Genomic DNA, 13,032 nt, shown 5'->3' on the forward strand with positions numbered 1-13,032 from the left:
GTCTAGGCCCCAGGGCAGTTGGACACCTTCCCAAACCCTTTAATCCTTATTCTATTTCAACTTGTATGACAGAAGACTCTCATCGCGCTGATTTTAGGCAGAAAAGAAAAGAGGGAAACCGTAGTTTTGACTACAGTATCTTAAGAATTTCTCTGACGAGCATATTGAGATCAAGACACTGACAGTTTTCAGTTAAAGTAATCAGATTTATGGGAAAACATGTTACTATAAAAATTAATCCAATAGGAACAGTCTGATGAAAATTTAACTAATTCACCAAATTACAGTATAAATTATTTGAATGTCTGAAAGCTCAAAAGAGTACTTGATGCAAACTACTCTCTGTCTCTCATTTATCTTATATAAATTGATACTATTATTAGTTCACTTGTTCCCCTATCAAATCAAGACCCACGACCAGAAATGAGAGTCCTTGAAACAGCAAGAAATAGAAATGAACACCATGAGCTGATAACAAGCTCCTTGCGGAGGCAGTAAGCAAAAGGAAAGCAAGAAAGAGTTCTTTCCTGTAAAGTCTGTTCCTCTTCTTTTTAACCACCGGAGCTTCTTCATGCTCTCGTAGCTTTTTCAACAACTCTAGACCTGATTCAGAAGCTCTTCTCTGAAGAAGAGATTGATGGTTTGATGATTTGAATTCCATTTCAGCTGCCATTGACACTAAATCGACTTCGGATAATCGTCCAGTCTTTTTCGTTACCACCCATTCATAGGCACTACCTAACTGGAAGAGTCCCGAGATCATTGCATTGAATTTTGTCACAGACATTGTGTTCTCAAAAAGTAGGTAAGGTACTAAGAAAGGAAATGATTGTGGTGAAGGCAGAATATTTAGGAATGACATGAAAATGGGTATGTAACAGATTACCCAAACAGGTAGTTCTGCCTCGGGTACGAACATTGTTAACGGAAGAATAATGCAGAACAATGTGAAGGAATACAATGGAAGAATCAGTTTCCGTAAAAGGAAAAATAGAAATATCAGGTTCAACTTCTTCCAAATGGAGATCTGCATCAAAAATAGTTTACAGGTCATTCGATGTTAATCAACATATCATCATGCATTTAAAAATGGTATCAACCTAAATGTTTTATAGCAACTTATCCTAGAAGCTCCAAGTGTCTGCAGATCTACTAGAGGAATAACAAGCGCCTACAATTCTATAAAAGACATGAATTTCTGAAAAAAGTACCTTTGATCTTATGATACTTGGAAGGCATAATCGAAAGAGTTGCATAGGACCCGAATGCCAGCGGTGTTGTTGTTTCTTGTATGTCTCATGAGACTCTGGTAGTTCACAAAGAACCCTGACATCATTGAGGAAAATGAACTTCCACCCATTCAGGTGAGCCCTCACCGCAATATCCATGTCTTCCACAGTGGTTCTCTCTAACCATCCTCCAGAGTCCTCGAGGGCCTTAATTCTCCAGACGCCTGCAGTTCCGTTGAATCCAAAGAAGTGCAAGAAATGACCATTAACTTGTTGTTCCACTTCAAAATGGAAACATAAATTCACATTTTGGAGCCTTGTAAGCAGGTTTTCATCTATGTTCACAAATGACCAGCGAGCTTGCACAAGGCCTACGTCCGGTTTGCCCTGTGAACAAAAATACAACATTAGCCTCAGCAAGCCCTTGCCAAGCAAATTAAAATTGCTATGCACCATTTCCTTTTTTCCAGAATCAGGGTTACTTTATTACCTTGAAGTGAGGAACTGTCTGTACAAGGAAGTCTGAATTTGGCTGAAAATCGGCATCGAAAATAGCCACAAATTCATAATCTTTGATATAATCACAAGTCATTGCTGAATTAAGATTCCCAGCTTTATACCCGGTACGATCAAAACGGTGCCTGTAAATTATGTTCACTCCTTTCTCGTGCCAATAGTTGACTTCATTCCTGATTAGTACTTGCACAGTCTCATCGTTTGAGTCATCTAGGACCTGAATTAGCACTCGATCTTTTGGCCATTCTAACTGACAGGCAGCTGAGATTGATTGCGCATACACCTAATTAACACCATGCAAAACATATTAGAAGCAATGACAATGCAATTGTACTAGTTCCCCAAATCAAAAGGTTTAAACATAAATGACAATGCAATGACAAATGCAGCCGAAATTCAGGTAAAATTATTTGGCTTTCTATATTAACAATCAATAATTGAGGGATCAATTTGCCAATAATGCCTATGACTTATGATACTAATCATGAATCAGTGCACTAAATATGACTTTACTCATAAGAATCATGAATCAATTAAAGAAAATGAAGAATAGACAAAAATGGAAGTGCACTCAATTGGGAAATGTTGATTTAGTATATTCTTACCTCTTTTTCATTGCACATTGGAATCTGAACAAGAACCATAGGATAGCTTGAAGGATCATCAGTATCCGGGGGTTCTTCGATAACCGGCTTAATTCTCTTAAACTTGATCCAAAACCAGCCCATACATTGAACAAAACGATCAAGTGATTGAATCATGAACAAGACAATACAGAATTTTGAAAGCATTATCACAACAGGACCAATATAATCAACTCTGAATGACAACCAAGCAACATAAGACCAATGAAGCAGACCTTCAACTTCCATTGGTTGGATCAAACTTAAATTCCAATTCTGAAAATGAGCAATAATCTCAAAGATCAAAGCTGCCATTGAAATGATGAGAAAAATCCTAATGAACTTGTATAACTTTCCTCTGTTGCTATGTATTTTTTCTGAATTTGCAATTCTTTTCTTAATCTTTGAATGTAAAGCTCTAAACCCATTAGTGAACCAAGTAAGGAAAACAATGAGTTTGTGAGCTTTTAAAAGAAGAATCCATTTGTATCTCTTGTTGTTCTTGTTAACTTTTTCTTTCTCTGAAAACTCTGGTGATGATTTGATTCGTACAACTGAAAAGTTTTTGGGGTTCTCCATTGCTAACTACTGTTTTTTGGGTGTTTGCAGAATCTATAGAAAGGTGAAAGCTGACAGATCAGAATTCTATGTACAAGAACAGGTTGAATAAACAAAAACCCAGTTCAGAACTCGAGAGGGACAAGTTAAAACAAATCATTGCCATTGAAATCTAGAACCCATTACTGAGAAAAAGAAAGAAATAAAGGAAGAGACCCAGAAACTGAAGTGAAGTAGAAGAGACAAGTGACTGTAAACACTGTACTGGTTGTTTGTTTGAAAAAGAGTTTTTGTAGTATAATAATAGTAATAACTGGAAGCTGAGGAGAGAAGAGAAGTTTTTGTTTTTGTTTTCTTCTTCTTCTCTGCTCTCAGATTTTTCTGTGAGAGAAAATGAGAAGAATCGGATTTCATATTTATATCACCATGGAATTGCTAAGTGACAGCAGGATACAGCCAAATTACTGATTACCTTCCATAAAATCTTCTTCTTTTATTTTAATTTTAATACAATAATAGTTCTGTCTTTGCTAAATTATCCTACCTGTCACCAATATGGGATCCTTTCATTACATGGTGATAAATACTTTTGAGTTTGACCCAGAAAATTGGCTCCATAAAACTGTCTCTATTTGGGAGTTACTAGTAATGTTTATGCACCTAATACAGTATTAAATGGCATTAATTACTTTTAACCCATTATTATAATGTACTTTGCTTTCAATGAGATTATCGGTTCCTGTAAATTCGTGACTTGTGAATTTTTGATGATGAAGAGCTTTAATATCAAATGTTACATAAATGACTAGTACATTAAATGTTTTTACTAGAAAAAAAAGGTGATGACTAATACCAGTGACTTTAATACTTGATTACTAGTAGGCATAAATGATTTACTTCCTTATTCTAACACAATTCATACCAAAAATTTAAGTGTATCCCTTATTATCTGCAAGTATTGAAGGAATGTTAATAATATGTGTGTGTTGCACTCTTGATTTCAAAGATAACAGACTCCTCTTGCTTGCCCCGTAAAAGAAAGAAAATATGGTTTATTAGAGTGTTAGGCACACGCAAAATGTGTATAAACATTACAAAGAAGAAATAGTGAGTAAAATCGGGGCTGTCAAAGGATATTACCCACTAATCCAAATAAAATTTGATCAGCTCAGAAAGTTCCTCAAGACTCAGGGCACACAATTCAGACATATCATCAAGAAGAAATAGTGAGTAAAATCGGGATTGTCAAAGGATATTACCCACTAATCCAAAATATAATTGGATCAGCTCAGAAAGCTCCTCAAGACTCAGGGCACATAATTCAGACATATCATCAGAATGTCAATGTGTAACTCTGTAGAGCTAGAAATTGAACGACACATGTTTAGATTTTTCCCATTTGCAAGAGCTATATGGTTTGGTTTTCCTTAAAAGCTATTAATACTAGAATTAAGTACGGATTTGATAAATTCTTGGGTCAAAGATTGAATCATGGATCCGTAATGTGTGCAGTTCTCGGAAAAATATTTAACACCATCTCATGCTTCATCTGGAAACATAGATGTTTGGTAGAATTTGAAAATGTCACTCCAAATCCGAAAAACTTTATAGAACAAATCAAGAAATTCTTGCAACAGACATCTCATAAAGATGTTCATAAGGCTACTACACCTCAAAGAAGAACAATTTCTAGACCTAAATGGCCACACTTAAATATTGATTGGATAATTTCTATTTGTGCTTACCTTTAAGAAAGAAGACTCTTTTATAAATATATGTTTATCCTTTATTCGGTGGATCAAGAGACTTTCATGCATATCTTAGCAGGGTCAGAGAGGGCATTGTCGGCTTTTCATGCGGAAACAAAAGCGACTGCGTGGTTAAGCGTAAACATCTTTTCAGGCATATCCATAGTAACATACTGCAAAGCTTTGGCAGATAAAAATAACAAGGAAAGCAACGAAACTCCTTGAACTGAGGAAAACACCATACAAGAAGCCTCCACGATACTAGAAAAATTCCCCAAGCTTAGGTTAAGTACATCAGCAGAAAACATAACTCAGCTGTGGATTACATAGCTAAAGAAGCACGAATAAAGAATCTCCAACATATGTCAGCTCATTTACAACAAAGAGTTCTAAAATCAAGTATCCTTTCTTATTATTTAGTTGATGATATTTAACATTTTTATAAGAAAAAAAAATCAAACCGGAACAATGTGATTTGGTTATGATTTTGGGCCCTAAATTTGGTGGATACCGGATACTCATGGGTAACAGGCATCAGAATAATCTATTCATTTTTTGTGTTTTCATGCTAAATGAAAAGAATGGTCTAGTTTTTCCTAATTTTAATACTTAATGTGAACATTAATAAAGGAACATCAACTACGATATATGAAAATAACTTAGACTTAAACTAAAATTTGGAAGATCAAAACTTTTTATGACTCCACGTTGGAGGCTTGAATGACTTCGATAAATTTACTTCTCTTAAGAATCTTATAACTTCTCAAAAATATACAATCTGTCTTGTTCAAGAAACCAAGATAATGAAGTTTTCAAACTACTTTATTAGGAAACTTGTGTACGATAGGAATTTCGAATGGTCTTATATTCCTTCTGTTAGTGCTAGTGGTGGTCTATTATCTATTTGGGACAACTGCAGGTTTGTTAGGGAGGATGAGAGAGTTTGATAGAATACCATTTCTATCTTGTTGTCTTGTAGAATTAATGGGTCCAAGTGGACTATTATGAATACATATAGCCCTTGTGACTACAACCCTAAAGCCGAATTTTTGGAGGATGTGGAAACGATAAGACACTGGTGGAGTGGTCCTTTATGTTTAGCTGATGACTTTAATTAAGTCAAGTCCGAGAACGAAAGAAATAAAAGGGTAAGGGATAGCGAAAACTCATTTTTTTTCTTAATAATTTCATTGTTCAACAGGAGTTGGTGGATCAACATTTCGTAGGGGGATAATATACCTAGTCTAATAACTATTTTGACCCTCTTTTGTGTAGGCTTTATAGATTTTTGTTTAATGTGGATTTTGATGAAGCTTTCTATGATGCTCTTCAAATTGCTCTAAGAAGAACCGTATCCGATTACAACCCTATTTTAAGCTTTTTATGTGGAGTTATAGTGGTCTTCCATGGATATATGGGAAGTGCAAGTACTGTAATCTTTTCGAAATTATAAAATCTTAAATTTTTCATCAAGCCTTGGAGTATGTAGGAGTTTGGCTCTTTAAAAAAAGACAAGAAGATACTCACATAAAAAAATTGATCAGTTGAACTTGCTTGAAAAGAACGGTGCTCTTCAGCTTGATCAACAAGATACAAGACTTCAAAGTTAAGTCAAGTTGAAATTTATTGAAAAAAGGAAGCTAGAAAATGGCAATTGAGAGCACAATATAATAGTTTATATGGGAAGATGCAAATACTTGTTAATTTCACATAATAGCTAATGCTAAAAAGAAGAAAAATACCAGTGTTAAGCTCCAAATAAAGGGAGCTAACTGTTTTGATTAAACTGTGATTAAATAAGAGATCAGAAACTTCTATATAAATTTGGACAACTCATTATAGTTTGTCTATCTCTTTATAATTTTTCCTTGATTAAAGAAGAGATCATAAACTGTGATTTTTTTAATATTTTCTCTTGATTGTTTTTGAAAAGAAAAATTGGCTTGAAATGGCTTTGTCTAAAAAAGAGGTACGAGGGGTTAGAAGGAAGATGGGTGGCAACAAATCTCCTGGTCCAGACAGTTTCTCAATTGACTTTTATAAAAGATTTTAGAGCATCATTAAACTGGATTATATGAACATGTTTAATGATTTTATAGGTGTGGGTGTTTGATTGAAGATTAGACTGTTATTTCATTACTTTGATATCTAAAAAAGAAGATTCTTGTACTCATACGGATTTTAGGTCATAATGTCTCGTAGGAAGCGCTTACAAAATTTTATCCAAATTACTTGCAGAAAGGTTGAAAATGGTTCTGCCAAGTCTCATTTCGAATTAGCAAGGAGATTTTATAAAAGAGAAACCAATTCTTGTTGGTGTTCTTATATCTAATGAACGTGTAGATAACAGGTTAAAATCTAAGACTCCTGGAATTATTTGCAAAATATATATGTAGAAAACATTCAACAATGTAAACTGGAATGTTCTTTTCTGTATTTTAAAAAGACATGGTTTTGAATATAGGTGGATATCTTGGATGAAATGGGGTTTGTCTTCTTCGCATATTTCAGTTCTGGTTAACGAGGCATCTACAAAAAAATTTGAACCTTCAAAAGGTTTGAGACAAAGTGATTCTCTTTCACCTTACCTATTTTTGCTAGTAGTTGGAGTGTTATCCAAGCTTATGAAGGATGCAACCTAAAGAGGCCAAATTAAAGTTGTCAGCTATTGATGATACCCTACTATTCAAGGTAGATGATACACACACAATGATTTCTCAATTACAATTTGCCGATGATAACTTATTATTCGTCGATACTAATGAGGATGGAGTAACTAGACTGCTCCTTATTCCTTCTATATTTGAATCTCTCACTGGTATGATATTGAATTAAGAGAAAAGTATAATGGTGACTGTGTATGCTGATGGTGTAGAAGTTTGGCCAAAGAATTAGGTTGTAGGACTAAAAAGCTTCCAATAAAATATTTAGGCCTTCCTATTGGAGCTAGCTCAACAAGTGCATATGTTTGGGACTTTTTCTTGGAGATAACGGAAGAGAAATTTACTTCTTAGCAAAAGAAGTTTCTTAATAAGTTCGGAAAACTAGTTCTTATAAAGATTTGCCTCTCAAGTTTCCTATATATTATCTGTCACTTTTTCTTCTTCCAGTTTTTGTTGAAGAAAATGATTAGATTGATGCGAAACTTCTTATAGGGAGCTTTCGAGGGAAAAAGAAGAAGGCGTGGATAGCTTGAGACAATATTTGCACTCCTGAGAAATGTAGAGGTCTAGCCGTGAAAAATCTCAGAACTACAAATAAAAGCCTTGCTAGCCAAATGGGTATGGAGATTTACAAGGAACCAAAATGCTCTCTGGCATAAGATAATGCAATAGAAATGTAAGTTCATCAAGACATAGCTATGCCATCAGATGACTTTTCAATTACATGTAGAAGTTTATGCATATACTTTACAAAAATTATCCCTGAACTTCAAAGTCTTGTTACTTACAAGGTAAGAAATAAAAGGATTATTAGATTTTGGCATGACAAATGGATGGATAAAGGTTGTCTGAAAGAGTTATTTCTTGTTATCTGTAGAGCTTGTCGAATAAAAAATACAACCATCACTGAGATGATCATTGGAGGAATGTGAGAAGGTTTATTCAAAGGTTCTTTTAACTCTAATCAGCAACTAGAGTGAAACTTTCTTAAGAGGTACTTGGCTGCAGTTCCTATCCTTGCGGCGGAAAATGACAAAGTAAAGGTTTATAGATAATTTCAATTCTTATGCATGTCCGCGGGTTCGAAAAACTTATTTGGTTGCAAAGTATCTCGAGCAAAGTGATCTTTATGGTTTGGGTTATCTTTAATAACTCCTCCAACCATATCTATGTTACGACACAGAGGAGTGTCGATAAAGACTGGGTATTGCGCGCTTTGTAACTATGAAGGATAAACGGCTAATCACCCCCGGTTAAGCAAAAAATTGTGCTTTGGTCTTGTGATTTAGAGTCCTTTAGATTTGTTGACAGAAACCAAGGCCTGCATGACTTGGAACTGGTTCTGCATTTATAAAATGGAAATGACTCTTGTTCATAGCATGTTTCCTGTGACTTTGTGTTTCTCCATAATGCAGACCTTTGGCTATTGCATTACATCCGCCTGTCTTTTTTTTAGCACAATCTTTTTAATTCGAAAAAAATAAATTATGATGAAATATTGTGTGTCTCTTTTATGAAATACCAGTCAAACCACATGTGCGATGCACGTGCATGAATTTTACTCTTTTAATACTCTTATCTATACTTATTACGTAGGTAATTTTACAAAAATCCGGTAGGTATTTTTAAAGATATCAAGTTTTTAAACATTTTAATATATTTTTAAAACAATAGGGTTACTTGAATATGTCAATATAAGGTTGTTATGAACATTTAATGTACACTTTTACCCTTAAACACATATGTATATTAAGGGTTGATATTTAAGGTCATATTAGTAATATCAGGGTGATACCAAACTATTTTGTCTTTTTGTAACCAACCAAAAAAGAGCCTTTTCTTTATTATAGTATAAGATAAGATTTGACCTATATCCGTACTTTTTATATGTCCTGACTCCAGTTCCACTAACTTTGGAACCGTTATAAACCAGGAACGACTCTTATAACTTGTCCAGGTTCCAGTCCGAGTAGTACCCAAGAAAAACCAGACACGTTGACCTTCTAAAGTAAATGTATTAATTTAAGTGAGGTTAAAAGTAAAATGACGTACAACATAACTACGTTACAATCATAAGGTTTCGAGGATAATTTTATCAAACTAAAGTACTTTTATGTGATCATGTTTTGTTTGAGCATGAAAATATGGGTAACATCGGGAAAAAATATTTGATGTGTAATTAAGGGTTTTTACACTATCTAGAGGTTATTATACTATCACAACAAGGGTTTACATATTACTAAGTAAAAAGTTACTTATGTGCCTTAACATTAGTAATTGTAAACCAAAAAAATGAATTTTCTGCCTCACTAATACATATTTTCCTTATATAACCAATAAATACTCATATATTGATATTTAACATTTTCAACACTCCCCCACACAGCTAAATCAATGATCCGGTTAACTACCCAAAGATGACTCTCCACAATGCGTTGTTTCCTGATCAACAAGTGAGTTAGTGGAAATTTGTAGACCTAGCCAGACACCTTTTCACTGCGGCATGGTTGGGGATGATTAAATATGAACCCGTAATAGGGGGTTGCTTTGATAAACAAAATTAAAACTAATGAAAACCAAAAATCATAAAGAACATTTAATTTATAAACAATAGTAAACCAACAAAGAAAATTGTATTCTTAACAATCAAACAAACACAACGTTTCAGTAACTCCGAGTAATTATATCAATTCTAATTGTCTACAACCTGAGACAATTTTTCTGTTTTAATCGCATCAATATTCCAAAATCTGCAACTGAAGATCATCATCTGAACAATAACAGCAAAAAATACCACAGAAAAATGTACTGAAGGTTTACCTATTTTCTTATTTCCTGTAAGGTTGAATAAAAAATGGCACAATACGGACACCATATTCCATATCTTTTAACCACAAAGGGCTAGTAATGGCATTGTAAACAAACCCAAGTAGAAGTAAGAACTTTATAGAGTGTACATAACTTGAATAGTCTACTCCCATGAGGAGCACTAGAATATTGAGGAGGTATCTCCATATGTCTATAAATACTAGCAGAGACGGACACACGCCATAAATGCCGTTTTCTTCTTCTCAAAACTAGTAAAACATATCGTTCTTTTTAAGTTATATATGAATAAGATGCTCTCCTACATATTTCACTATACTTTTTTTTAAATTTATTTATGAGCCTACGTAAAAAAAAATGTACACAACGTTTTCGTAAACATTCCAATTTTATCAACAACATCATCTTTTTTTGTTTTTACTTAAAATACCTCCTGAAAGAGCAACATACAACTTCCCGTAATTGAAGACACACTCGGTAAGACATATACCACTGGTTTTAATTATTTTTCCTTATGATTTATTGTTCGTGAATGCAAAACTCACAAGTAATGGAAACTTCTTGCATATCATCTTATACATGTTAAGATTTTCTGGTGGGTTCGATGGTATCATATGGATAAACACTCTCTTACATGTTGAATTTTCACTGAGGATCACTTCATTGATTAAAAATTTTGGTACCGTCGCATAAGCTAATCTTGACATCAATGTTTCTCAGTAATATGGTAGGTTCTCCTAGCTTCAATTTCAATACATGGAGGTAAACCGTTCGTGGATGTTTCATTCGAGTATTCATGTCGATAGAGGTTATAGACATTATTTTTCACAGAATCAAATGCATAATATGCATCATCTTCACCAGGAAACATACTAATCACTCGATCATTTAACTTATCCACAAGCAAATTAAATGGTGTGATCAATGTTATTTTAACTAAGCAATCTTGATCCTTAGAATTATCTGCCAAGTTGGAAAAGATAACATCTATTTGAGACACAAAATCTTCACCAACCTAGGGAATGACCATATTATTTATTAGGAACCTTTATTATGTCATTTGCCAAAGAAAGTTCATTCCTAACACTAACTCGAATAAAAAATTGAGAATAAATATATCGTCCACTGCATACATATTTGTCTTTAGGTGAATAGTTTCTACGTTTCTCGTGATCTCATTTGACACAAGTCGACCTTTTATCCCCTTATAGATTTTGGTATAACTGGGAACCTGGGGAATGTCACGTCCCATGATGAGAATCTTAACACTAAACGACTTGTCGATATCCTTTATATCTCTCATAATCCTATAAAATGTCCCAAATAAAAACTGATGTGTCATGGTAGCTTCACCACACATAATTGCAGTATCTTTGCGAAAAAGGTTAAACAAATTGTCCTTTTATCGATCTTACATGTTTATATTGCTCTTGGTATAAACGGAAGCTTGAATCGTGAGTGTGATGTTCTTTCTCCGGGTAGTATATTTGCTGGAACTCTAGATGTAATTATTTCTATGAAAATTCCACTCTTTCTTTTAATTGTCGTCAAAATAGCACGACTAAAAAAATATCTTTCTGGTACCTCTTGGACCATCTATAAAGAAAATTTTACTTCTTTTCTTCCGATGACTCCCATCATTATATCATAAGCCATGGGATGTTCCTTCAACCTGTTTACATCATCATATCTTCTTTAGAAACATGAATAAATACTTCTTCTTCGATCAAATCAGACATCTATAAATCATTATTTAATATTCCCATTTATTTATTTTGCTAAGTGTTATCTAATATTCCCATAATAGGTGGAAGATCATATTCAGATAGACGCTTGTTAAGTTGTTGAAGTAGTAGATCCAACTCTTTAAGAAGGCGGTCTGATAAAAATGCATAGCTTGTATAGCTTGACTCGAACACTCCTCAACCAAGTCATTGATGAAAAATCAATATGCTAACAAGATGGCTTCTCAAAGCAGACAACACCCTGTTTGTTGTTGCTTCAAGCATTCATTCCCTCACACGCCTGTCATTTCAAACAGTCCTCGTTCCCCGGTTGCACTTTTAAAGGTTCATCTTTTACCATCAACTAATTAACAACAAATCTTCGAATGAAGTTACACACCTAAAATGCATGAGTATAACTATAAGAAACAATCGTTCAGCTGCAATACGATACAAAATATACCCTACCAGTGACCCTTTGTCCCATTTTTCTTCTCTTCCTCTCCTTGTTTTGTTATCCCATCTATATCGTTCTGGAAATTGTCGATAGAACAATTGTCTAGCCATAAAACCACAGGTATTTGTCACAAAATACTCTATCAACATCATTTTAGAATTGGATTCATTTGCAAGGATTTCATCAAGTATTTGATGCTCATACTACATAACATTCTGTTGGTCGTGTACATACAGGTGTAACCGTTCAACTGACTGTTTATTGCAAATTTATATATACTCTAAAGTATTACGGGAAACAAGCTCAAATACAAGTCCAGGAAATACTCTAGAATGTACATAGCTTAAGTAGTCTACTCCAATAAAAAGAACCTATTGGAGTACTACTTGCACTTGAGATTTTAACCTTTGCCTAAAACCTAGAGGAACGAATTATGATTCCAAATTGATAATGTTACCAACTTGATAGTATTATCTAATTACAATATTAAGAGGGATGATCCACTCACACTTTCATTTTCACACCATCTCACACTTTGGCGTCCTTTTTCCTAAAAAATTCTAAAGGATAGGGGATTTGAAGCTAATATTTTAACGATATGTGACTCTTGCAAAACTCTACATATCTGACAAAAATGAATAAATTCTGAAATACCAAACCTCGCAATCTATGGATCTTAATTCTAACG

At 34.0% G+C, this 13,032-nt stretch overlaps 1 protein-coding gene across 1 annotated transcript; it reads right to left on the minus strand.

The window, feature by feature from the left end:
• Window positions 1–308: 308 nt before the first annotated feature.
• LOC113297945 (xyloglucan glycosyltransferase 4-like) lies at window positions 309–3,295 on the minus strand. The gene is made up of 4 exons (XM_026546556.1): window positions 2,351–3,295; window positions 1,720–2,028; window positions 1,212–1,616; window positions 309–1,027 (listed from the first exon to the last, which is right to left on the minus strand). The coding sequence occupies exons 1-4, from the start codon at window positions 2,945–2,947 to the stop codon at window positions 380–382; spliced, it is 1,959 nt and encodes a 652-aa protein (XP_026402341.1). The 5' UTR covers window positions 2,948–3,295; the 3' UTR covers window positions 309–379.
• Window positions 3,296–13,032: the final 9,737 nt, after the last annotated feature.

Source organism: Papaver somniferum, chromosome 7, assembly GCF_003573695.1.
Source record: "Papaver somniferum cultivar HN1 chromosome 7, ASM357369v1, whole genome shotgun sequence".
Classification (NCBI taxonomy): domain Eukaryota; kingdom Viridiplantae; phylum Streptophyta; class Magnoliopsida; order Ranunculales; family Papaveraceae; genus Papaver; species Papaver somniferum.

What these genes read in the sequence shown, in the direction of transcription:
- LOC113297945 (XM_026546556.1), bottom strand. Translation starts at nt 2,947, where the DNA reads ATGGAGAACCCCAAAAACTTTTCAGTTGTACGAATCAAATCATCACCA. An exon ending in CAATGTGCAATGAAAAAGAG is followed by an intron (nt 2,029 to 2,350) that starts GTAAGAATATAC and finishes GGTGTTAATTAG; the next exon opens with GTGTATGCGCAATCAATCTC. An exon ending in CAAGTATCATAAGATCAAAG is followed by an intron (nt 1,028 to 1,211) that starts GTACTTTTTTCA and finishes TTTTTGATGCAG; the next exon opens with ATCTCCATTTGGAAGAAGTT.